General features: G+C 48.5%; 1 protein-coding gene across 3 annotated transcripts; it reads right to left on the minus strand.

Annotated features, from left to right (window-relative positions):
• Positions 1 to 1,766: 1,766 nt before the first annotated feature.
• On the minus strand, positions 1,767 to 26,504 carry PITX2 (paired like homeodomain 2). 3 transcript variants are annotated; one of them, XM_010389089.1, is made up of 6 exons: positions 26,302 to 26,504; positions 21,152 to 22,519; positions 17,348 to 17,403; positions 16,738 to 16,875; positions 5,499 to 5,704; positions 1,767 to 3,028 (listed from the first exon to the last, which is right to left on the minus strand). In XM_010389089.1, the coding sequence occupies exons 3-6, from the start codon at positions 17,391 to 17,393 to the stop codon at positions 2,465 to 2,467; spliced, it is 954 nt and encodes a 317-aa protein (XP_010387391.1). In that variant the 5' UTR covers positions 17,394 to 17,403; positions 21,152 to 22,519; positions 26,302 to 26,504; the 3' UTR covers positions 1,767 to 2,464. The 3 variants fall into 3 exon arrangements, with proteins under 3 accessions (XP_010387391.1, XP_010387393.1, XP_010387390.1); XM_010389091.1 differs by lacking the exon at positions 16,738 to 16,875; XM_010389088.1 differs by lacking the exons at positions 16,738 to 16,875; positions 17,348 to 17,403; positions 21,152 to 22,519; positions 26,302 to 26,504 and adding an exon at positions 6,588 to 7,438.
• Between the last annotated feature and the right edge of the window lie 327 nt (positions 26,505 to 26,831).

A 26,831-nucleotide genomic window follows, 5' to 3' on the forward strand; every position in this document is an offset into this window, starting at 1 on the left:
TCGACTTCCATTTTTTGTTTCCTGCAGATTGATTGATTTCCTCGCGTTGTTCTAGTTCCGCAACCAAACTAGGCCGAGGTACACCTCCTCTACCCAGAGCTCTCAAATCACTCACCAACCTGCAGGAGAACCAAATCCTCCCGGCAGGTCTCGTTAGCGCTTCCAGCCCCTATCCCCAAATCCTCTCTTCTAGCTCCTTCCTTCCCCTCCCCGCTTTGCCCCTCCCCGCCCCCTACCAGGCTGAGAGGCGAAGGTGCCAGGACCGCAGGGCCCTGCGGCTCCAGAAGCCAAAGTCCGCCCGTGGGGACCGTTTTGCTCTCCACTGCTCTCAAGCGAACAACATGGACGGAGGTGACCCTCGTCCAAAGGGCTTTTATCTGCCCCCGACTGCTGCGTGATCCCTCCGCAAGTCGGGGGCAGAGCTTTAAAAAGAAAGAAAGTTAATGTGCGTTGAGCACTGATCTTAAATCGGGGACATTATCTGCGATCTCTTTAAGTGGCAGCAGCAGTTTCTTGCAGAACAAAGACTCAGTGTCTGAGCTCCAAAAGCTTCTAGGTAAAGTTTCATTCAGATGAAAGCAACTAAAGCGCGAAAACAATTATATTCTCGCTTCCAGAAAATCGGAGGTTACTTTTTGCTCTAAGTTCCCCAGTGTGGTGTTTGTTCTCGCCCACTCTGGTTGTGCGCGGGGTTGACAAGCATAACAAAAGATCTCAGCACATCCCTCCCCCCACCTCCACAACGACCCTCGTAGCGCCATGAGGATGAATTCTCTGGGACTAAGTGGTATGTGCTTCTATTTGTTATGAAATCAAATTTCACATTTTTTTTAAGCTGAAAATCGCTGATAAAGGAGGATCGGGTGCTTAAAGTTCATTTAAACACTCACACCGGACTCATTCCCTGTTTAGATGTCAGAGGATGGGAGGGAGGGCCAGGGCTGTAATTCATCTTGATTTGCTTCATTGTCCTGCAGTTTGCAAACTATAATCCTGTATAATTTCAGGAACAAGCAGGTTTAGAATTAATGGGTCAATATTATTTAAAACAAAACACCGGGAGCATGACCTTTGCCTCAACTACATATTGCTCGACAAGACTCAGGAAACTCCACTCTAACCTCTCAACCCCTGGGCTCTTTGAGAAACTGAAGGGCTGTAGTTATTAGAAATCGTCTTTGTTTCTTTTAATGTCTCCAAAGGATTTGGAAATAGTAATGCAATATAACATGAAGGATCTCTCTACTTAAGCCTGAAAGATAAACGTGGAGGCCTAAATATTTTGAACCGGAGATGTTTCCTTGTAAATTTATTATAGATGTATTCCTCCTGAGAGAAATGCATATAAACTGTACATGTATAAATGCACAAATATTTCTCCAGAGCAATTTGCTAGAGGTGTGGATTTCCTCATAAAGGAGTAAACTTGAGAGTCATTCTAAGCTGACGGACTTGCTAAATTTCTTTCTCCTTTTTTCTTTCTCATATTATTTGCTAGCCATAATGGAATCCCCTGGGTTTAAGCCAAAGAAAAATCGGGGAGACAAAATTAGATTTTGCAGCCTCCCCCCCCCCCCAGGAATGCCCCCTTTTTTTTTTTTAGTTTCTGACGAATGGCTATAATTTATTTCTACCAAATTTAAATAAGGATTGCTGCCTTGTATGTTTAACTAGGCAGGCAGAGGAAACTGGTTTGTTTAGGAAGCAGTGACTGAGATGCCCTGGCCAAGTTAGTGACAGAGTAGGGCAGAAAGAATCCAGACCAATTTGTATGCAGTATATTTTACTCCCATGAAATAAAACACATTTTTTTCATATTTGCTGAAAAGTAAAACAATAATATTGTACGAAATGTTATACACAGGGTAGGTTGTACATAGCAGTTTCAGAAACATCATTGCATCCACCAGAGAAACTATTCTAAAACTGATATTCACACATTTTTTTATAATAATAATAATATGTTAGAAACATACAGTGTGGCATTTAGTATATACACTCCCTTGCTTGCAAGCGAAAAATCCTAATCGCTTCTGTATAACATGCTTTATTTTAAAGCCTAACCTTTAAAAACACTGTTGTGATATTACTAACTGCTTTTATAAAATTAATTTGACATTTCGATATATATACATCCTTTGTCATTTAAATGTTAACAATGCTAAACTTAAAAAATAACAAGCTTATAGTAATGTTAAAATGTCATATCCAGTCAAACACTTGTTTGTGTATGTGTCCTTGCAACTGTTGGAAATACTTGTAGTGAAAGATGTCAGACACTGAGGACATCCCTTTGAAATCAAAGGAGCTCTCTCTTTGATTCAGTGGTTTCCTTTTCTCTATATAGCTTCTCTTTCTCTCCCTTTCTTTAGTGCCCACGACCTTCTAGCATAATTCCCAGTCTTTCAAGGGCGGAGTTGCCCCATTCGGCACAGTCCTAGGATCCCCGCGCTGTGGGTGCGGCTCACACGGGCCGGTCCACTGCGTACTGGCAAGCACTCAGGTTGGAGGCCGGGTTCTGCACGCTGGCGTAGCCGAAGCTGGAGTGCTGCTTTGCTTTCAGTCTCAGGCTGGCCAGGCTGGAGTTACACGTGTCCCTATAAACATACGGAGGAGTCGGCGGCGCGTAAGGACAGGCAGGCGTCGGCACCGCGGAATTCAGCGATGGGCTGCTCAGGTTGTTCAAGTTATTCAGGCTGTTGAGACTGGAGCCCGGGACGCCCGTCACTGCTGAGGGTACCATGCTGGACGACATGCTCATGGACGAGATAGAGTTGGGTGGGGAGAACATGCTCTGCGATGACAGGGGGTTGACGTTCATAGAGTTGAAGAAGGGGAAGCTCTTGGTGGATAGGGAGGCAGATGTAAGACCCTTGGCGGCCCAGTTGTTGTAGGAGTAGCCTGGGTACATGTCATCGTAGGGCTGCATGAGCCCATTGAACTGCGGCCCGAAGCCATTCTTGCACAGCTCGGCCTGCTGATTGCGCTCTCGCTTTCTCCATTTGGCCCGACGATTCTTGAACCAAACCTGGGAGCGGTTGGGGCAAGGGAGCAAACAGATGCCACAGTGCAGATTAATAAAACTTCCATCAGAGGCCAACCCCCGCCCTCCCCCGACACACACGCTAGCACACTCACACACCCTAGCCTCGCTTCACTGCACCGCCCTGCACACCAAGCTACTAGGGCCAGCTTTCGATTACTGGCTCGGGTCTCCACCAACCGTGGGCGATCTGGTCTGCTCTGGCCTGCGAGCTGGGACTCGGAGCTACGCCATAAACCCCAGCCGAACGCATGGAGACCTGCGGACAGCTTGATCTCTCAGTCAGGCTTTTCTCCAGGTCCAAAAACACTTAATGTAAAATAAACGCGGGGCAGCAGGCTTTTCCAACCCTTCTCAGGACACCTTGCAAAGTTGCTTCCATTCCGAAGCCGCAGACCCACGGATAAGAAGAAGCGGCTGGAAGGGCACTAGAGGACCCTCTTCCTCCCTTGCAACTCCTCCCTCCCCTCCCTGACCTCCACTGTCGTCCCCCACCTCCTGGTACGTGCTCCCTTAATAGGGACTAGGCCGCCGACACCCTTTCTCGCCTAGCAAAACAACCAAATAAAGAGCAAAAGACCAACTCTCCGTCAGCTCGTTAACTCCAGGAGCTTGGCATATTAAACTCTGGGAACCCGGAAAGAGTAGTTCTGCAGATTCCCCCTCCTTTCGCTCCGTCCCCTCTTTACCCTAAGCCCACCACAGGCATGGCCCGCGCGCCAGGCCCAGGCCGGTCGTTTGGCCTTGCAGGCGGCCGCCCAGGCCGGCCGGCCCCCACCCGTGTCCGGTGGCCCAGCCGCAACCCCGCTCCCAATCCACATCAGGCCTCCCCGTCGCCCCAGACGGCGGCTTTTGTGTATTGGAGCGAGGCCTGGCCTGAGATCTCCGAGCTGACACCGGTGATGTTTCACATTACACATCTCCGCCGGGTCCAGCCGTGTAATCCTTTTCTCTTTTTCCTTTCATTCTTGATTTCCTTTTTATCCCCTTTCCTCTTTGCTCCCCACTGCTATAAAAAGCACGCCTCACTCCCACTTGGCTCGACAAGCAGCCGCCCTGGAAGGAGAGGCAGCTGCAAGAAGAGCCCAGCGCCCCCGCTACAGAGCACTAGGGCGGAGCTGCGGAATAGCGGGCGGGGTGGGAGGGCGTTTTCGAAGGATCCCAGAAAACCCATAGACTCTGTCTTTATTTTAATTACTTGCCATTTCTACCCCAGACCATCTAAACTTTGCCCAGGCGAGAAGAGTAAGTGAGAGGCCCGTTCCCCTGATGCGCAAGAGAGCTAATGAAAGACTGACCTTGCTCAAAACCACGCCGCCCAGGACCCAGCTGTGGCTCTGGGCAGTTAAACTAAAACCATTTTCAACTTCTTCCCGGCCTTTTATTTACCAGCATAGCCTCATGCCTTGCACAAATGCCACCCAGAGAGTGTCTTCGTTCCCTCTGATTTGGGAAAGCATTTTGGTCTTTATTCTTTTTATCATTGTTGTTTTCTTCTTTTTGCTTTATCTGCTCTAACTGGGGGCTTTACTTTTCCTACCCAGAGCACTTAACTTTTTTTTTTTCTTTTAACAGCAAAGCCTCTGGATGCCGCTTGATTTGCTTGATTCTGTTTTCTGCTCCAGAATCCTAACAAATTTGGAATCTTCCACCGACCAGCATAACCCAGGACGTTGCTATTGGGTAATTTATTTAAGCTCATTTTTGCCAATCCATAAAGTACACATTTGCTACAAAGTTAAGGTAAGCCCTTTTTACAAAACTACGATTATAATTTAGAGGAGGGGGTGTGAGTTTCAATCTCCAGAGTTCAACTCCTGAAATAAGATAAATAAACCAAGCTGAAAAGTCTTTTTTTCATTTTTTCTTTCTCCTTCTAAGAGGACTAGCAGTTGTGTATTAAAACTTGGCCCCCGGAGATCACAAAACTAGGAAGTAGGGTGTATGGAAGAGATCTGAATGACCGAAAAAAAACGTAAAGAAAGTGTAAGAAGCGCGAACCCAGGAGGGAAAAAGCTGGGACAGGGCCGGCACAAAGGTTTCCCAGCGAGGGCCAACTCGTGTGTGTCTCTGGCGGGTTTTCCTTGTTAAAGGCGCACAGGTTGGAGCCTGTTCGCGGCTCTTGGCCTGGTAGGGATTTTATTAGCTCTGGTCTGGCAATTGCAAGCCAGGAACACAACGCCCTGTGCAGGGGATTGCCCACGCAGCCCGCCTCCTAAGGTCGCGGGATGGCGGGGCAGTGAGCCGGTGCCGTTCCAGGAGCCTGCGCCCGGGCGGCAGTCCTGTCGGCCTCGGAGAGGGAAGTGTAATCTCGCAACCAGGCCGCCGCGAGGCCTTCTGCCTTTGCAAAGCTGCGCCCCACCGGCGCCCTCCCACATTCCCTCCTGGTCTACTTGGTCTGTACGTCCGCAACATCCTCCCCCTTATCCCTCCCAGACTCCGTGCTGGCTCCTACCCGGACTCGGGCTTCCGTAAGGTTGGTCCACACAGCGATTTCTTCGCGTGTGGACATGTCCGGGTAGCGATTCCTCTGGAAAGTGGCCTCCAGCTCCTGGAGTTGCTGGCTGGTAAAGTGAGTCCGCTGCCGCCTTTGCCGCTTCTTCTTGGACGGGTCCTCGGCGCCCACGTCCTCATTCTTCCCCTGCTGGCTTTTATCCTTCTCTGAAAACGAAACACACACAGTTTCCCGTCAGCATGCCCACCTGCAACACGAACGCCAACTGGACCGGCAGCAGCTGTGGAAGAAAGAGCTGGGCTGCCTGGCGCCGGAGAAGGGTGAGCGCGGCGGCTCCGGGCGGCGAGGAGCTCTGCGCCTGTGGGGTGTGAGGGCGCGAGTGTGGGTGTCCGTGCCCCATCTCCTCCCCTCCCCCAGCGCCGCACGTTTTATTTACATGTTTATCTCGCCGCAGCGGCACATTCACTTTTATAGACTGTGCTTTCAAGTATATTTATACACCTTTGCGCAGACACACCAAATCTCCTGGGACTCGCACACGCGCGCGGCTTACAGACCCCCTCCCCCCTCGCAGAAAGCTCAGATTTCCATGCGGTTTGGGAAGGCTAGGAAAAGATGTGGGGATTCGGTTGGGCACCCAAGTTTGCCGGCCCTTTCGAAGAAAAAAAATAATGCCTCTTCGCGAAGGGCATTTCTGAGTGGTTTTAGACAATTTCCTAACGAGTGGAGCTCCTCGGGAGCTGAAAGCCGAGAGGAAAACAGGGACAGAGGTGGGGCGGCCTCGGAAGGTCCTCGAATCGAGATGCTGGGATTTTTGTGACCCAGGAAACAGAAGGGAGGCCAGGGTAGGCAGAGAGGGCGGCAGAAAGGCTCGCGCCGTTAGCGCTCGAGGAGGTGGGCTGGTTGAGGGAGAACTAAAGGGATGCGGGGTAGTCAAAATTCCGGCTCCCGGAAGTTCTGCGGAGAGCCAGGCGAACGACCACTCCCACCACGCCTCCCCCAGGAGGGACTGACTTCCTTGGGGTGAGAGGGAGCGGGTGGCGCGGGGCAGCTGAGCTGGAATGTCTGCAGGGCGGCCCGGCGCCTTACCTGCGGCCTCCGGGCTGGAGGTGTCGGAGATAGTGTGCACCTCCAGCCTGTGCTTGGAGGAGTCCAGGGAGCGGGGCTGACCGGGAGCCAGAACCGAAGCCATGGGTAACGGCTGGGGATGGTGACAGGAGGAGGATGAGGAGACGGCCGACAGCTTGGTCCCTGCTGCTCGGTGCTCCAAGTGAAGCGGGCCTTTCATGCAGTTCATGGACGAGGGAGCGCGCCGCTCTACCAGTCCTGGGCTGCTGCCCCGCCGAGCCCCCGTAGCCGCCGCTGTCCACTCCGGGTCGCGCTCTAGGCGCAGAGTTTCCCCGCTGCGGGCAGAGCCAGGGGACGCAACCCCCGCCGAGTTCTCAAGGCAAGCTGCCCCCGTCTCCTCCGGAAGGCTCAAGCGAAAAAGTCCGGAGACCGAAAGTCAGCGGGCAAACGAAGACATGGGATGCAGGCAGAAGGGCACCACTCGGAGAGTCTTTAGGGAGCAGGCTTCCAAGCTCCAAAGCGAAATAAGAGTGGGCAAAGACCCCCTTCTTCTCTCCCTCCCTCCCCCAAAAACCCCTCCAATAAGGAAAGCTAACGCAGACCGCGCTCTGCCCACCCCCCACGCGGCAGCCCTGACAGCGAAGTGTCAAGAGTGACAGGGACAGGTAGCTGATATTAGATCCCCTGCGGCAGCGGCAGCCGCTGTAGCAACGACGCTGCCCTCGGAGCGCACCCTCCGCAACGCGCACACGCACACCCCCCGGGCGGTCGAACAGAAGCCGGGCCTCGCCGCAGCTCAGCTCCAGGCACCCAGGCGAGCGTCAGACCAGATCTGCGGCTCCGCGCTTCCCTGTTGGCCTAACATCTTAAAACCAGAGGCGGGCTTCCTGGGGCCGAGACGTCACTCCGCCGCGGCCCTCCCCAGCCCTCTCCGCCTCCGCCTCCGCCTCCTCCCAGACCCTTCTCCGGGTAGGAGTGACGTGACTCCGCACCAATCAGAACGCCCCGAGACGCGGTGGAGGGACTGTCCTGCCTGCACCTATCAACAGTGCGGGGCCGGGCTAATGCCTCGCCGTGCCCACTAGGTCTACACAGGCACGCTCCCGGGAATTCTGCTCCTGCCCAGCCCAAGGCGATCTGGCTTTTAGTATGAACCCAAAGGTGAAGAGATGAGGCTAGGAGTCGAAGGCTTGGGAGAAGAGAGTGGAAAGTTCAAGGACTGAAAGGTACAAGGATCAACAAACCCCCTCTTTGTGTCTCACTACATCCATTTCCAATCCCCCACCCCATATAAAAAGGAGACATGCTACTTAAAATTAGAAAATTTGAAAAACAGTAACAAATCACCTCTCTGATCTTAAATTTTCCAAACAGCCTGTCAAGTGAATGCTGCGCTAATCTGAAGAAGCTCGACTTTAATTGCAAAGAAGACAGCCCTGAAAAGGCAGGCTAATAAATTAGAAATCGAGAAGCAAATGGACCCGTCAAAAGAAAATTACCTTGACTTTAAAAGAACAACTGTTTGGTGGTTCACTCTGGATTTATACAAGAATAAAAAGTCGCCTCAGATCACGTTCTCTGTGATGCTTATTAGTCCCCGGACAGAAAACACACAATAGAATAGAAACACTAGCCCAGCATTTTCAAAACGCTGAAAGCTTATCCATTCTACTTAACGTTGATTAAGACACATATCCTAGATCTTTCAAATTCCTTGTACACTGTATTAAGCTCGTCCTAACCCGAGAGAGGCACGCTTTAAATTCGACTCTCTTGTTTACTTTATTATCAATCAGATTCAAATCCATAAAGCCTGTAGAATCAACAACCTTGAGCTAATTATATATGAAATATGCCTTAATGAATTTCCATACAATTAAGAATGTTGCCAAATAACCAATTTCAAGGATAATTTTTAACAGTCCTTTTCTTTTCCCAGTGAGCTCAAGGCCGTCTTGAGCCGTTAAAGTCCAAGCAGGCAGCAAGGGGTGTGTGTGGGCTAAGGGCGAAAAGCCTAGAACAGCTCTCAACTAGGAAAAGCAAAGCCTTATTTATTTATTTATATAAAACAACAACCAAAAAAATCACCTTTGGAGACATCAACTCTTTATAGCACTGTTTCCAAGTAAATTTAATTTCCAAATAAATTAAAGAAAGAAATCCAAACGTATTCAAAATAATTTTTGAAAGTCCTTTTGTCCCCCAGCATAGATCAGCTGGAGAGGACAAACTAATCTCCCTGGGTTTCTGCATTGACGATTGTTTTATTGTGGAGTTAGTGTTATCATCTCTGAATGTGTATTTGTTTGACGTTACAGTCAATGATTTGCAGTGCCAGCATGAAGTATCTCGAAAACACTCCCTCCTTGTCCTTGTTCACAAGATTGGGAAACTTATTCAGTGTGGAACAAAGTGGATGAAGCAGACTACAAATATATTTGCAATTTATGTGTCTCTCCTTTGCCCTGTCCACCCCCAAACCCTGTCTGCAACTCCTCCCCATTTTAAACTTGTAGTCCAAAGACCCAAATGAGAACTGTTCTTCAATCTTTCTTCACCAGTATCATCCCACTTTAAGAGTAATTTAGCTACAGGAGAGGAATTTCTTCCTAGTAAGATTTAAATCAGCATTTCTGCTTTTAACCTTTTATTCCACTTTACCCCATTCCACACATACAGACACCTGCTCAGAGTGGAATACATCCTCATGTGACAGGTCTGCATTAGCTGAGGCTCATACATCCAGCTATATTAGGTCCTGCAATCTTATCACTAAATTATACACATTACACCAGCAGCCTGTTGGTAAAGAAGGTTAAATTAATTTACATTCTGCTCATTATCTGGTGCTTAAATGACGTATTTTATCCCTGAGATTTGGCGGAGAATCTCCTTCTCAGACCCCACAGCATTTCACTGAAGACAATGCTCTTACATTTGTAGTGGTTTTTAATCTGATAAGACTCTAATTTGCTTAAGTCTTTTAAATAAGGGTTTTAAATGTTTCTAGCCATTTTCTTATTGAATTTCCTCTAATTCCCCCAAGATCATAAAGTATATGTGTAAAGTAAATATTTCCTCCCATCGCACTGCCAGCCAATGACCTATAACTAAGTCAATAAGAATCCAGCTCTTTTCTGCCCAATGTGTTTACTAATCATATTCCAGTTTCTTCTTTCAAACCTCAGAATAGCTCTGGTCCCCACAATACCATGCCCCTTTAAAGCTTCATTTCATGAAGGGACTCCATCACATTAAAGAATGAAAAAAATCTCCACTGTAGTTAGTATACACAGCCCCTCACTCCTTGTTTTTCAAGATTCAAACCCCAGAGCTGCAAATATTTTTGGAAGCTTGGGTGTTAATGTCTTATTTTAGAAAGCCGAGAAGTTCCACAGAGCCATATAGCTTTCTAACCCCGTCTCTCATAAACCCACAGAATTTTGATTTAAGCTCTGGTGGCTCCACTCTACTGATGGAACTTTCATCACGGCAAATATACATGTACGAAGGACCTCAATCAGCCTCCAAAGTGGTTGAAAAACCCAAGGGCACGTGACCGCTCCTCATAGTACCAACATGTGGGAGACGTTGGAAGCACTGGGGATCAGCAGGCAGCCTAGACGCCTAAAAAGATAAGGAGTCCTAACTTGTGTGGACCCATTGAAGTCAAGTGGTGAATAAAGACCATTATCTAGAGAATTCAGATTACGGTAAAAGCAAAACCATATCTATTTGTATATATATTCACATCCATTTTATATTACAGACACACACACACACACACACACACACACACACACACACTGGCTCTGTAAACAACTGACTCAAAGTGAGGATTTTCTTTGCATTTTTCCAGCAGGAATTTCAACATTCTCCTAATCTCCTAATCACTTTACACACTCACAGCAGCGGCTATTGGGTGACATTCTTCTCAGGCCCCCTGTGTGGCAGGACACCAACATGATAAGTCTGCATGGGGAAAAGGAGGTGTGTGGTGGGAACTAAGAAACACTGTCCAGTGAAAACTCTGTGGCATGGTGGTGGTTGATTTTGGAGATTTAATGTACATAAGACTTGTGGGTGCACAGACATAGGCAGTATAGATGAGAAAGGGGCCAGAAGTCAAGAAATCTTGTGCATTTTGTGATTATAGCACTACTGTGACCTCTGGCTAAGTTCTTCTTAATTGGTTTTAGAAATTACTGTGAGTTCAGCCTCTAACATAGAAGTTTCCAATACGGAGAACATCAGTGGGATCCTTGTAGGAAAACTGGAGTTGCTGCATGGCTTACGTGGGGCAAAGAAGGAAAGCCCAGTGCAGGCATGAGGTTTTGAGTCTCAGAGACATCAGGGGTTGTCTCGATTGGAGTTTCTTGCTTATTATTTCAAAGAAAGACCCTAGATGAGGGAAATGCGTGACACGGGGTCAGCCATGTTTTGTGCTGGTATTTACCACTGATTACTAGTCTTAAAGTCTTATTTAATTTCACACTCTTCAGTGTTAGTTATGCAAAGTCCCTCTGGCCATGGTGGTTAGCGGTTGGGCTGCGCCGCCAAACTCTCCGTGTCAATGACCCAGGTCTGGCCTGGGACTCAACCAAGTGATCTCTGACTTTTGGAAAGAGTCTGTCTTCAGAGTTCACCCAGAAGATGGCTTAATCAGATATCTCCCTGAGCTGTCAGGCCTTAGAGGGGTGGGAGTCCTGCCTGGCCCAAGCCAGCTCAAGGGCAAGGCCTGCCTGGACTCAGCTTGGAACCACGTGATGGGCGTGAGTGTGTGAGCTCCTGGTAAAGCACAGAGGTCAGATGGAGACCTTGCACCCTGCCCGAGAAGTGCCCTACCCCCTCCACTATCTGGCTTTTCTCTGCATGCAAACCAAGCTGAAAACCATCCACTACCCACCACCCCTCATAGCCATGGAACCAAATAACACAGAAATTAAAAGCTTCACTGTAGCTGTCCTTTTCCCCATTTCCTAAATGGAATTTAAAAAGCTCTGACTTGTCAAAAGGGGAGGATTATTTTCTGAATCGGAACTCTGTAGATATACTGAGCAACAGCCACCCTCTCTGGGTCCCTGCAAATGGTACCCATCCTTCCATCCCACAGCTCTAGTTGCTCAACCGTTTGAGATTTGGGGTAACTAGCTGGGGGAACAGTGTTCAGATGGCAGTGGGAGTTACCACCTCACACTGGCCTGGGGAAGAGAAGGGAGATTAGAGGAGGGGGCATTTGCTAAAATCACTCTACGAACATGCCGTTAATGCTTCCTCACATTTGCATGTTACCGTCACAGTTTTCCTAGGTGTCCCCGAATCTCCGGAAAGCAACTACTCGCCAAACTAAGTAAGATAAGGAGAATGGTATAGCACATGTGTTGGAAGAAGGGGAAAGGAGGGTGGAATATGAAATCGAGCATAGTTATCCAGGTCAGGAAAGAAGGAAGTGGCAAGGGGCTAAATGAAGTCCCCTCTCACTTTTTTAAACAACAGTTGGATTAAACGCTCATCTATCTTCCTCTTTTTCTCTTTTCTTCCCTCTCCAGCACATGTCCATCTCCCTTTTCGATTTCTTTTGCTCTCCCTTCTTTCTGTTTTCTCTCTCCCAGACATGCTGGTAGCTAACATTCGGCATTAGTTGTCATGGTGACCATAAATCACATAAATCCAAAAATACCCACCTATAATCTGAGATGAAGCTTTTATTTCCCTAGCGAAATAATATTTTAAAAGCTGTCAGCTGACAAAAAAAAGGAACCCACCTCATTGCAGTAACCCAAGTCATATATTACTTCTAAAGGTTTAAATTAAAATGTCAGCCTGTTAAAAACATGCTGGTAGAGTCTTGGACACTCTTCCTGTCAGATCCTCACAAAGAAGTTGACTCTGTCATTCCTGGTCGCTCTTTAACATACACACACAATTCTGTATGCTCTCTCCCTTTCTATTAATTTCTTCCTCCCCTACCAACTACTTTAGCTCTCAAAGACTGTATGTATTGGGTTCTAAAAGAAAGGAATCTCCTCCTGGATCAGAAAAGGGCCTCATTGGTTGCTGAAGTGAAAGATGTGGGGTTTGTGGGGAAAGGTTATTAGGACCATAATGGCGGTGGTGGTAGGAGGTCATCCTAGAGGAGTTAAGAAGAAAAAAACAATGCAGGGAGAAGGACTGGAGGTGGAAAGACAGAGTAACAGAAAACTGAGCAGGGTGGTCAGGTGCTGTGGTGAAGTCTAGCCCCGAAATGGTAGGTATATATTCTCCCACTCCTGCCTTTTTCTCCTCGGAGAGAAAACTTTCCCAATCAGAGACCCTGGGGGGTAGGAGGCGGGCAAACGCCGCTGCAGTTGGGCCTTTTGTCTTCTACCTTGGGCTTGTTGTCTTTTGCCTATCTTGGATTACAGGGTATTCGCCTAGATGAAGAGCCATTAATTACCCATTCAGTCAATATTAGGAAGACGACAAAGCTTTTTACATAGGATTAAGAAGACATCAGATTGTTCCATTAGTATATTCCTGCTCACGAATAAGCTTTCGTTATACATTTCCTTTTCCCTCGAGCCGCTCTAACAACTGCTGCATATATTAGCAGCGGGCGGTGCTGTATAACAGCCGAACCAGCCTTAAGAAACTTTGTGTACCGAGTCAGCAGCGAGGAACGCGACCTGTAAAGACCACCTTTGCGGGTAGGGATCCGCAGGGACTGACTACCTTGGGACAATTGGTACAATTTCCCCAGGTGGTGAAAAACCACAAAGCCGTGGGGCACCTTTCCAGTGAGCTGCAGATTTGACTGGGGGCGTGCGGGGGGACAGGGAGAGGGGAGAATGGGATGGTGGAGGTCGGGGGTAGGAAAGAAAATGTAAAAATTATCCTTACCCCTATTTTGTTGCTTTTTCCTCAAGCCTCATGCCCCCTTCAGCAAGCACCTGTCCCTTCGGCGCTAGCCACAGTTAGAGTTCTCCACCTTTTCTCTACACATCCCCTTCTTTCTGACAAGGCTCAGGACCTTGGTCACTAATCCACGCACCACCATTTTGCGTTTTGCTACAGACGGTCTGGGTTGATCTCGCTGGTGTCCGCGTTGGGATTAAAATCGCTTCATAACGGAGAGGAAAACGGGGTTATTTGCTTTCAGGGGGTATATTAGGAGTCCACGTAGTATATGCTCCGCAAACATTCCCTGATTGAATGAGAGGCGCAGGGGCGGGGGGCGGAGAGGAGTCTGTGGCCCCCGAGGCGGCTAGGATTAACCCAGGTCCTTCGAAGAAGGCTGGGACCGAGCTGCTGCCGCGTGTGAAGGTGTGTGTCGCGGCTGGAGGTGCCACAACGGGCCGTGGAGCCCACCTCCCAGAGGGAGGAAGTCTGTGCACACCAGAGACTTCGGTCGAACACTTTCAGCCCATCCACTGGGCCAAAGCTATTTAACAATGTGTTCCTGAGGGAGGCCCGGGGAACAGGCGTCAGGTCCAAAGGGGCTGCAGCACAGTCCGATTTCAGCACGGAACCCAGAGCCGCCACCCCGAAACTTTTTGAGCCAGTGACAGGGGAGGGTCAATCCATCCTCCTCCTGAAGGTGAAGACCATTTTATGAGTTCCACAAGATGAAGGCACCTTTCAGGACCCTCAAAGCAAGAAAAGCCAAAGAAAGGCCTCTTTACTCTAGGGGGTCCTTCTCAACTGGCTTCTGCACCATATTCTGCTAGCTGCGTCCACCCTCTCAAACCTCTAGCTTTTAGGGGTCTCCAGTTGCTCTCGTGCTAGCCCCGTTTCGGGGTTCTATCCAGGCTGGGCATCCAGCTGGATAGAATACCCAATGGGTATCAAGGACATTGGGACTCACTTGGGAAGGAAGGCAGAGCCTGGACGGCTTAGAGGTGGACTCTGCCTATACAAAACGTTTAATCTTTAACGAGGACATGGTATTTTGGGGGGTTGGGGAGCAGAGGCGGAGAGGGTAGCGTTATAGACTATCATGGTCCTTTAAAGAAATCATATGTCATTGTGAACATTTTTCTCTTTAAAAGCAAAGAAAAACTTAAAAAAATACAAGAAATAAATCCTTTTGTTTTACAAGCAGGCTGTGGTCAGGACTTTGGATATTCCAGAAGTTAACTTATAATCAGGGAAGGATAGGTACTCCGTCAACTTTTCCTTCAGCAGTGCTATAACTTTGCCCATTCACGTGATTTTTTTTTTTTTTTGGTTTTGTCTACTAGTTCCTTAAAAGCCAATTAAATTACGATTTTCAGCATTTCTTCTCATTACATGCCTTTTCGTAATTAATGGCATTAAACGTGTTTGGGCAGCAATTTTTCTTTTCGGTCTAAAAGTAGAAAACAGACACATTGAGTGTAGGGGAAGAGCCTTTCACGTGCACTAAAATAGTGCGGGCCTCAAAGTAATGGTTAAGAAAGCAATCATTCACTATTTCTAGTTCTTTATTAGCTAGTTACCGAAAGAGAACGACCAGGGGTGCCTGCCCGGCTTGTGACTGGCGCAAGCAAGACTCCTCGGCTCTTAGCCGTTTCCTGCTGACATAGGAGGATCCCATCCCACCGTAGGCTTCTCCACCTGTCCTCGGAATGCATTCCCCATGTCTAGGAAACCCGGGGTGGGGACTGGGGGAAAGAGGAGACATTTTGTGTCTCTCTGGCTCCCCGCACAATAAGAAATGTCAGCCTCGGCTTGGCGACTGCGAGCCCGCCCTGCGCGAAGCGAGATTGAGGAGATCCTCTAGTCTGACCGGAGCCAGGGCTGAGCCCGCACAAAGCATTCTCCCCAGAAGTCATTGCTGCTCTTGATTTTTAACCATATCCCAAATATACCACGGTCTAATAATTTATTTTTACTACCTATTATCAAACAGAAGAAGAATTTAACACAATCTAAATGACAGAAATCACACGACGTTATCTCTGCATTGCCCCCATTTAACCCCATGGGGTTAATCCCGGGCAAGTGAGCGTTTAACTGGCCCAGCAGGGCGACTGGCGGTGTAGTGCAGTGTCCAGGCGTGAAGCACCAGACCACTTTAGACGCTCCATTTCAACAAATGATCATTTTCTCTCAGATGCACGGGGAAACTCCAATGCAAGATCTTTGTTTTCTTCTTAGTAATACGATTTGTTTTTTTGGCCGGGGTCCCAAATCATCCCCCCATCCCATATTACATTTGTATTCTTACACTTTAATCCGGAAAGAGGGGGTTAGGGGCTGAGGGCTGTGGGGGGGGGGCTTTATCTGCTCACATTATCAAAGGTCAACAGCCTCCTAAGGCTACGCACTTACTCACTACGGAGCCAGGAAAATAGAGGAACAGTAAATTTGAGGTTCCCCCCCATGTATTTGAAAAGAAAGACATCTTCCCTCCTCCATCCCTTACACACACACACACACACACACACACACGCACACACACACACCCCTACAGGACAAGTTTCAATTCAGGAAAGGCCTGTGGCATAGGTTGGAGACTTTTTTAACTTTTTATTTAAGCCTGCAGACCTCCTCTGGCAATGTCCCTCGATCCCTCAAGAGTGAAACCAGCCAATCAAGCAACGATATCGCCAAAACCCAAGGCCTGGCAACCAGTACTTCAGGCAGGTTCGCGTCGACAGGGGCAAACCTCCATTCTACCCTGGGCTGCTAAGCACAGTGGCTGCCCTCCAGCTCTGCAGGAATATTGTCAGCCCGCCTCCCCTCCCTCAACCAGCCAAAGCAAAGCTTCGCCAACTCAAGTTTCCCGTGTTTGCCTCCCGGGATAAACCGCGCACCCACAAGTCTGGGTGGGGCGTGGCTGAGAGCCTGAGGGGTTGAGTAGGCCCTGGTGGTGTTGGGCGCAGTGGGATATGACGAACGACAGAGGTCGCTGTTGGACCACTTTTCCACGCCAGCCAAGGCGCCGAGGTTTGCTGGAGAGTGCGAGGGGATCAGACCACAGGGAGAGAGCGAGAGGGAGGTGTTGGGTCTCAGGAGTGCAGTATAATTTGGGGAAAGGAATTAACGTCCCTGAGACGGCTGCTTCCCGTCCCACCCAGAGGCCGAGTGTCTAAATTCAAGCAGCAGGCGCGCCAGGTCTGGCGGCCTCGCCTCCTTGCGCTTCGCCCGAGGCCCAGAGTCCCAGAGGCGGGTGCCCAGCGCGCGGCCTGCGCTTCCCTCCCGGCCTTACCATTGGCGCCAGGATGCTGCCGCGGGAAGAGCTTGCTGCTGGCTGCCTCTTTTCGGCTCTCAGGAGAGTCCGTGAACTCGACCTTTTTGATTTCGGAGTCTTTGGAGAAGAGACATTCAACGGCCGCCGGCTGCACGCCTGGGCCACGCGCGCGCCCGCCCCACGTGCGGAGAGAGGAGCCCCGGACCGTGGCCGAAAGGAGCCGGGGACGGGAGGAGGGGGAGGGGCGAAGCAGGCCGGAGGAGAAAGAGGGACAAAGAGCAAAGACCCAGTTAGAGGAAAGAGCGGACGGCATCCCCGTCCCCCGGACCCTCTGGCAACCCGGGGCAGGATGGCGTACTCTCTCTGCGCCTCCCCGGCTGCCCGCGATTCCAGCCGGGAGGAGTAGGATGGGGGGCTTCGGTATACAGCGCGCCGCTGCTTCCTTGTCCACCGCCCCGCCACAGAGAGAGGTCACTGGCGATTTGGTTCTGATTTCCTTCCTGCCCAGGCTGGCCCCTCGGGGAAGCGCCCCTCGCTGGGGCCTCACCGCAGGGCCTGTGCCCTCTTGCCGCCCTCACGTGGCGCGGCCTCCCGTCTGATGACCCGGGCAGGAGAAGGGGGCTCTTACCTAATTGCACACACGTCGACACCAGTTTGCGGCAGTTGGTCTCCATTCCCCGTTATCTGCAAAACAGAAGAGAAGGAAGGCTGTAAGAAGCGGCGACCATCGAGTGCGCAGGGCTCAGATGGGACTACCCGTTACGCTAGCTGTTAGGCGCCTACTGTGTGCTAGACTTCAGGCGTGTTTTTCCGACCTGACAGCCTCTGTCTGTGCAGCAGCGTCTCCAGCCTAGCCTCGGGCCCATGACATCTAGATTTTATCAAGAGGGGATCTCCCTCCAGAGTTGCCGCAAAAGGGCCCAGAGGTTAGAGGACTCTAAAACCACAGTGTGCTGGAGAGGCTGTGGACCTACTTTCAAGAATCTCGGTGCCGGGGTTAAGAACCCATCTGAACGCGATGGCAGGGGGAGTGGGTGGGTGGAGAGGACTTTTCTCTTTGGGAAGCTGTATGCAAAGACCACCCTTCAGTGCTTGTCCATTAGTCGGAGCTCAGCAAACATTTGTACAAAGTCAGAGCCAACGTGCCCCTATCCTAGACAGCAGTTTCCCTCGGTTTTCTGTAATTCTGAAACGCACGGGCTCTTGGCCTAAGTTGTTCCAGGAGCGAGCAGACTTCGGGCCTCTCATCCGTCAGGAGCCGCTTTTCCATATTTAGCCACACTTTCTCCCAGAGATACTAACCCGGCCATTTATTTACCCTAAAGTATGATTTAAGATCGCAGAGAGACACCGGGTGGACTGAGCGAGACTGAGGAGAGCAGGGCAAACGTTCTTGGAGGGTTTACTGCCCGACGAGGACGGAGAAAGAGCTCTGGTATAACTGCTACCCAGTTCTCCCCCTTTCTCTCCCGGGCAAGCCAAATCTTTTTCACGTTTTCAACCACAACGCAGCGAGCCAAGCATTTAACGCACTCCCCCTTATTTGCCATAGGCAAGTCGGGAGAGGTGGGTCTCGAGGGGCTCCACCCGGTGGGTAGAAGAGCCGCGGTTGCTTTAAAGACAGAAGAAAAGAAGGTCCAGGGCTCCCTAGGCCCCTTCGATCTCAGCGCCTGCCTCTCTCCACGCTAACCAGGGTACGCCGGCGACCGCAGGGCCCACTTCGCGCGGATGCGGGGATTGGGGTGGGAGGAGGCATTGTTGGGTTGGCGGAGGCACAGAGGCGGGGCAGGGAGCTGTGGGCCTGCCTGTGGCCTGAGTCGCGTTTCCCTGCGTCTCGGCCTCTCCTGAAGGGAGTGGATCCCTGGGAGCCTCTGGCCAAGGTTGCTGCCTACAGGCGGGGCCGCCTGGCGCTGTGGCGTGGGGATCCAGGGTGGGGACCGCCAGGAGGTTCCCCCACCCGCTAGCGAGAACGCGGGCCGGGACTCTGCCGATTCGATCCTTGTGGGCCTGTGGGCCCAGAAGTAGCAGTTTGGCGGCTCCAGATTTAGTGATTCTGCAGTAAAATCACAGGATTAGTCCCTGATTGAGATGTCTGTTCGTGAGATATTACAAAATTCATTATCACAGCTTTCTACTAACTCGATATGAAGTAACACAGATGGGATTTTATTAGTCCAGACTTCAAATGTTTACTTATGATAATTTCAGAGGAAATTTGCATGTCATCATCATTTCGATAATCTTTTTTTTTTTATATGTCTGAACTGGCTGCATTATTAGCTGGTAGCCCGAGCACTGCAGATGGTAACTGCAAATAGTTTTTATTTATTTATTTTTTTAAAGAATGAAATATACAAAAGAAAAAGATTGGGTTGCTCAGTATAAAGTCAGTCAATTATTACACATTCTTCCCCCCACTCCCCCCTGCTTCAGTGCTGAAGACCAAACAAAGCAATACAAAACAAATCTTCAAGAACTCATAGAGCTCCACTCTAAGGACTGAAAAGAAGGTCAAGGCGTGTTCCTTAACTCACTCCTACATGTCCTTGTGACTTGGAGATTTATTTTGCAGTCAAAATGAGCCTTGAGACCTGCATTTTTATGCTTCATTTAATGACCAGGCCTACTAGAAGAACGGAGTCTAAATAACTGGGGAAAATAATTTTTTAAAAAGAGACCCCCAACTCCCGCCTGCTGATCCTTAAACTTGCCCTATCAAGGCAAGTCTTCTCTGAGAAATTTGGCTGCCAGACTTTGGGACTGACTTCAATGGCTAATCTCACAAATTGAGATGGGAGACTTTTCCTGATGGGAGGTAGTTCTCACTCCCAAAGTTCATGTTCTGGTTGGAATGTATATGCCAAGGAATCTTGTTTGGGCCAACTTATATTGTGAGCACACAAAAAGCACTACACGGCTAATGGAGGACGCGGAACCATGGCAAAGCAGGCAGGCAAGCCCTAAGAAATAAAATAATTTGCTTAAAAATAATTTCTGATGACTGCTGCAAGAATGAAAGTGCAGGAAAAATACAGTTCGAATAATCCCAAATCCTTTCACATCTCCTCCCTTTTCATTCACTTTGTTACCCCATAACAAAATCTTTAATGGAAAGTTTAAAAATAAACAGCACAGGAGCATGTGTTTTAAATGAACTAAATTGTGAAATTAGCCAGTAAATTAATTTGTAGTAATTATTTAAGGAAATTAAAATACTGCTCAATTCAGTTACGTATTTTACCATGTGTACGCGTTCTTTATAACCAATTAATATAAGTGCTTTAGGAACATTTGAAGACAAACACGCTTAACTTAAGGAACAAAGCACCTAAATAATTGAAGTGTGATTTTGCTGAGTTAAAGTAAAACATCCATAAATGAAATATCTATTTAATTTTTTAGGGAAAGTTTGATTGTTGAAATCTTGTATGATCATGTTACATCAACAAAAATCTTCAATTTATTTTGCTTATGTGCTTTGTTTTCTTGATATTATTGGCATTTGAATTTTAGATGGATTTCTGCCAAAATGATATTTTGTGTGATAAAAGCATCTTTAGTTTTGATTGATGGACTAAAAAGAATGCAAGGAAATTTCTCTAAATCAGATTAATTTTTCACAAAAATATTTTAGAATGTATGAATTCTGATATTTAAATTTATAGTAGTAAAAGTTTTCTCCGTTTAGTTTAGTAAGACAATACTCACACAAAAGAGTAAAAAAAATCACAGCACCCTATGATAGTTTGATTTCTAAATTGCTTAAGAAAGTAAAGTGATTAAACTGGAAAAGAAGAACATATTTCTGAGGTTTAGAATCGAAATTTTTTTCTTAATCTCCAGTTGGAAAATAATTCTCTGCATCCATTTAAAATGTATCTTCTGAAGTGCGAGATTGGAGTTGACTGGTGATCAGTTTAAAGGAGTTATAATCCAAAGAAATGGTGCAAGCTTGGCATCCAGGCCTGGCTCCCAGGTAATTCGCTTGGGCCTGAGAGGTCACTAACTGCCAGTTAAGATGGAATCTTTTTCTTTTCTTTTTTTTTTTTCCCAATGGATAACAATGGGAAAGGGGCTAATCTTCCAGTAGCTGAAACTTTGTACCCAGCCCTTTATCTTGAGAATGCTAATCCTTGGCCCCAGGATTTGTTCCTGCAGTGTTGGCACCGAGATTTAAGGGAAGATACCTCATTTTAAATGCCAGCCATGGTCGGGCTTCCCACTCGATTTCAGCACCCGGTAGATTGTTAGTGTCTGTGGCGGGGGACGAAAGGAACAGGGCTTTGCAAGGTCTGTTTGCCAACTGCGTTACCTTGGGCGAAACGCAGCACCAAAAGCCACAAATCACCTACGGTGAAGATTCTCCGAAGTGGAACAAATTTCCAGACTCGCATTATCTCACATCCCTGCGGGATAGATGGCCTCCACTTACCGGCTACCGGGAGAGAGCTGCTGTCTCCGCGTCCCACTGCTTCCCGGGACAATTTCCAGCGAGCCGAGGCTCCGGCTGCACGGCAAGCGCCCGAAAGCCGGGCCTCAGAGGACTGCAGGGCTCCTGAGGTTGCCAAGTTTCTAAGGAGTCCACGGGTGCGCAGGGGCCTCCGAAATCTAGCCGCCACTGGCAGTTTCTTTCTGCTCCTCTCCAGCTTTCTCGCTCGGTCTCGCACTCTCTCTCCCCTCCCTCCCTCTCATCCCTCTCTCTTCCCTCTGCTCCTGCTCCGTGTGGGGAGTGACGTGACGTCAGCAGAGATTCCACCAAACTCCACTGCACAGTGGCGCGCGGGCGGCCGGCCGAGCCCCGCTGAGCGGCTGGCGATACAGGAGCGAGCACAGCGCCCGGGCGAGCGCCGGGGGGAGCGAGCAGGGGCGACGAGAAATAAGGCAGGGGAGGGAAGCAGAGGCCGGCTGGCCGAAGAGTCGGGAGCCGGAGCCGGGAAAGCGAAAGGAGAGGGGACCGGGCGGGGCACTTAGGAGCCAACGGAGGAGCAGGAGCACGGACTCCCACTGTGGAAAGGAGGACCAGAAGGGAGGATGGGATGGAGAAGAAAAAGGAATCTGCGCCAAGCTGGCAGCCCTAATAAATCAGAGGGGGAGCGCCAGGGCAGCGGGGAGACAGAAAAGCACTTCTGGGGAGCAAAATCAGGACGGGCTGGGAGGAAGCGACAGGGAAAGTGGCCAAAGAGACGGAACAAAGGACAATGTGCATGGGTTTATTTGGGAAGAGGCTCGTGGAGTGTGGGTGTGAGCGTGCGTGTGTGACCTTCTCTCAGGCCTGCAGAGTTGAGGAAAGAGGTCACAGCAAAGAAGGACTGCGGCGGGAGGAAAGTGAGGGACCGACAGAGGGCGGGAGTGGAGGTGGGCGCGGTGGGGATGGGAGAGGATGAGTGAGGAGAAATCTGAAGAATGGAGTGAGCTAGTGGGAGAGGGTGGGAGGGCCACAACCTAAGCGAGCGAGCTAGGCTTGTCAGCTGGGTAAGGCCGGGACTCTGGGCCCAGCTTAGCGGGACACCGCGCCCGAGGTCAAGGCGGGTGGACTAGGCACGCTGAGAGTGTCGGCGCGCAGGTGGGCACGGCCACGCACTGACCGGTGTTCACGAAGGGTTTGCGCTGGACAAGGCTCAGATGCTTATAGAGTCTAGAATTTCCTCTGCTGTACCTACATTCAACAAGTTCACCCTGGGTCACGGATATCTCATTTTTTAAAATGACGAGGTTAAGGTTCCTGGCGAGGATGGTATTAAATTGCACGGGATGGAAGTGGGGGTGGGGGAGAGAGTTTCCCTCAACTCCACATTTGCTCCTGTAAAGCAAAGAGTATGTGAAATTACAGGGGATATTCTCATCCGAAAAGTGTGCCTTACTTCTGAACCCTGATTTTCTGATTTCTTGACTTGAGCAAAGACGTGTATTTCGGTAGTAAGCAGGATATTTTGGCTCTATCCTGCCTTTGAGTGGAAGGACTATAAATATAATTCGCCTGGAGGACCAGGTGTGAAGGCTTCTGCCAGGCATATGGGACAATGTTTTTTCAATCTCAAGGGCATCCTGTTAATGTATGTTTTTGGAAAGTGTCAGAACACAGCCATTGCTCCTGGATTCAGGTTTTCCCACTAATATTAATTCCTGCTTGGGAGCAAAACTCAGGCCCTCTATTAAAAATACCTCTCTTTGGTCCCTAATTGAGAATAAAGCTCTCTCTAAAAGTTGTATCGCTCTTCCTACATCAATATATCAATATTCACAATTTTAGGAATATATAATGACTCAGGAGAATGTGCATAAAATAGACACATTTAAAAAAGCCTGGTGCTTAAAACTAACCCTAGTCACTATATAGGTGCTGGCTTTCCCTACTTTCGGGGGCTGTCTGGAACATGTTATCTGTTTTCTTGAATTACTCCGTGTTTTGAATTCATTTGAGTTAGCAGTAAAAACAGGCAAACAAACTTGCTCAATTTGTTTTGAGTGCTAAATCCCTTCACTTTGAAATAGCTAACAGTCGACAGATGGACTCATTTTATGGAAAGGGTTAGCCTCTTCAGCCACGAAGAAAACCGATGAGAGATCTACATTTTAAGCCATTTCTAACCTCCACGTAACATCCGTGAAAACTCAAACTTTCTCTCTTTACCCAGTGGAAACTCAAAGCAGTGTTATTTAATGGGAGAGAAATGAGGGGGAAAATGCCCACGTGCTGTTTAATTGTATTTCCTCTCTGACTCTGAGAATTTCTATTTTTGGTTTTTGAAATCTCACCGAGGCAAGAAAATCAAATTTATTCAACAAGTCCCACAGCTGAACTCTAATTACAGGACACCGGAAAATGCAGTCCGAGAAAGACATTTTCACCTCTGCCCATCGACGATTTTTGCAGCCTCCCCACTCCTCTGAGTAATGGGCTAATATAACCCTCTCTTTTTTTTCTTTTCGTTTTGTAGAGATTAAGAGGCGCTCGTAGCAGAACGACCTCGCCTTCAGCTGGTGGCGAGGAAAGGCAATCTTACGGAAAAGTTGGAAGAGAATGAGAAAACCAAAGACAGAAAGATTCAGAGACCCACGGAGAGACACAGGGAGAGGGAAGGGAGTTGCGGTGGAAAGACGCACAGATATGCGCGTGCAACTCCCTCCCCTCTTTCAGGTTTCAGAGGTTTGCAAACCAGGGCTGAGAGGAAGGGGCTTGGGAAGCTCACGTTCCCCTCGCCCCCCCTTCTGTCTGGACTCTCGCCCGCCAGGGGCTGGTTAACCCCAGTCCCGGCCGCCGCAGACACTGCACTGAGCTTTTGGGTCCTCGCCTCGCCCAGCGCCAGTGCAGCTGAAGTGAGCAGCTGGTGGGAAATGCAAATGGCTCCTGGAGAAATAGAAGATACAGAATGATTCTCATTCCCTCCTCGAGTGTGTGGAAGGAGCTGGACATACGTTTCACGCTCCTAATCCTTCTTTTACATTTTTAGTCATACTCCTATTAAACAACTAATTAATGCCCAGAATCACCAGGGAATACATTAGGCATGCAATCGTAGAAGCAGGGTACTGTGGGGCTACAAACCACCGAGCTGATTTAAGACGTGGATTTCAGGTTTTTCCCTTGTCAGAGCAGTAAAGGAAGAGTGGGCCGTGGCGACTGTATTTAGATTTCGATTACTTCAAATTAGAAGCGGGTGGAGGGAGCGTCCAAGCAAAGCAAGCAATTCTCTGCCCTGCAGATGTAAACAAGATTGTAGCATCAAAGGTACAAGCTCCTTTAGGGCAAGATCGCCTGGACTGGGAGCCTGGGGAAGGAAAACACTAACCTTACGTATCTGTGAATTTCAAGGATGTTACACTTTTACATAAACAACTCCAGTGCGGATCCTCTGGTAATCCCTGGGAGTAATCCCATCATTCTAGAATATTAAAACTTTTTTTCCCCGTCAAAGAGTATATCCTTTTTATTTCCTCAAAATCTTGAACTATGTCTAAAGATAATAGTCTTCCAGTAAACTAGAGCATTGGACCATTTCCTTCACCCTTTCCTACAGACATTTCGATGATCTGATTTTAATGTGTGGGTGGCACAGGGAATTAAAAACAGCCCACAAAACTAAGCTTAGGTGCAACAGTGCTGGCTAAGTGGGTTCAGATAATTTTTAGTGAGAATCTCATTTACACTCCTCCCCACAATATGTTGAGGCAAGTGATAGAACTGTTAGAACGGGAATCAAATTGGAAAGCTCAGGGAGGACAACAATTGCGTGATCAAAGTGGGGCAAAACCGTGGACAAATATGGGGTGACCTCCGCCAACTCCCTCTCATCCAAGAGTCAGGATTTGGGAAAGGTACAGTATTATTTCAGAGCCCGCTGTGACGGGCTGTGCGCTACCATTTACTTTCTTCACTCTGGATTATGATATCAACCCTGGCAAGCAATTTCCCCAGCTCCTTATCTGACAACAAGCGAGTATGTAAATACCAATGGCTAGCGATGTTTAACTGCCTCAAACATTATTGATTTGTTGGCTGTTCTAAATTGTCTTCCTAGTCCAGGTCTTGTTTCCGAATTGTCTATTCTAGAGGTTTGATCCATGCCTCCGATGCTACAATACAATAATTGTTTTTTTTAAAAAAAGGCATTTAAGATGAACCAATTGATTTGCATATAAATTAAAATTACTATGCGTTGCCGATTCCAGTGTTTTATAATCATTTCGAAATTAGTACTTAACCACTTGAGCTAAAAGAATATATAAATGTCTGTATTGACTCACTAATGAATTACCCAATTAAAACGTCCGGGAAATGCTGGGCGCTGCAAAGATTGTTAAATCAAGACATATTACAGGAGGGATGAAGATTAGAAAGGTAACAGACCAATATCTGGAACTCAAAACGGAGTTTCCGGTGATTCCTAGCTTTAATTATGGAGCAGGGGTCTTTCTCTTCTGTTGTTAAAAAGATTTTGTGCTTGTTTGTGAGTGCATTCAAGTGGAAGGAGCGCTCCCAAGGCTACGGTGGCTCAGGCCCTTTGCTCGGACTGGGACCTTACAGTTCTAACTCAGGAGCGTTAAACTCTGGAAGACTCCGGGGCAGCCCTTGGAGGTGCGTGGCCCCGCAAGCCGCCAGGCCAAGCTTCCTCTTTTTGTCTGCCCCTCCGGCAGGCTGGGCGAGCTATTGCAGTGAGCTTTCCGCGCAATCGAAGAGCTGGAACCAGAGCCCACATTTAATAGATATGCTAACTGAGCACTTACCTTCGTCCTGAGAATAGGAATAAAAGGTAGCTCTTCTTAAGAGAGGCAGTGCAAAGGCACGCTATAGGAGTTCAGAAAAGGCTGGCGGCGGGAAATCTGTAGCCTGGGGGCTAGTCAACATCTCCTTTCATTTCAAGCACTTATTGATTTGCTGTTGTCATCTTTGGCGACGCAGAAGGACACTTGAAAGAATTTCTGATGGGGCTCTGATCTGAGAAAGGAGGTGACCTGCCCAGGCTCCCACCAAATTCTTAATTACCACATCAACTGCTTTTTTTATCCCCCACCCGACTTCCTTCCCCCATGGCAACTGAGTTTGCTTATTCTTAACTTTTTAATTATTCAGAAACTCCTTACCGCTCAATGGCTTCCCTTCTTCAGCAGTTTTCTATTTGAACCTTTTCCCCCTTTCCGTGGTAGGGCCTGTATATTGATCCCTCTGACCTTTGGCACATCTGTGTCCTCCAAAATCTCTCAATCTTTTCAGATTTGAGGATGGAAGGCTCCACCCTCTCCACTGTGTGCACACGTTCAGAGATATGAAAACTTACACAGACTGCCTTCAAACCCAGGGGATCTAACAGATGTTCCCTTTCCAATTTGTCTCTTGAAATCTGAAATGCCTGCCTGATTCCAACTTGGATACCACTCTCTCTTGCCCTTCCTTTTTCAAAGCAGTTTGGATATGTGTACAAGTGTGCCCAGAACATCTCCATTCATATTCTTTACCAAACTGTAAATAAAGAAGAACTAACGAAGTAGATTGGCATATAGATTGCATCAAGAACCAGAATGCCCGGTTTCTGGATTCCCCATTCAACTCTGGCTGTCATCTACATTGAGAGAGTCATTCTAAGCAGAGGCCCGTAGAAACCTGCATTGTGGGA

Source organism: Rhinopithecus roxellana, chromosome 2 (genome assembly GCF_007565055.1).
Source record: "Rhinopithecus roxellana isolate Shanxi Qingling chromosome 2, ASM756505v1, whole genome shotgun sequence".
Classification (NCBI taxonomy): Eukaryota; Metazoa; Chordata; class Mammalia; order Primates; family Cercopithecidae; genus Rhinopithecus; species Rhinopithecus roxellana.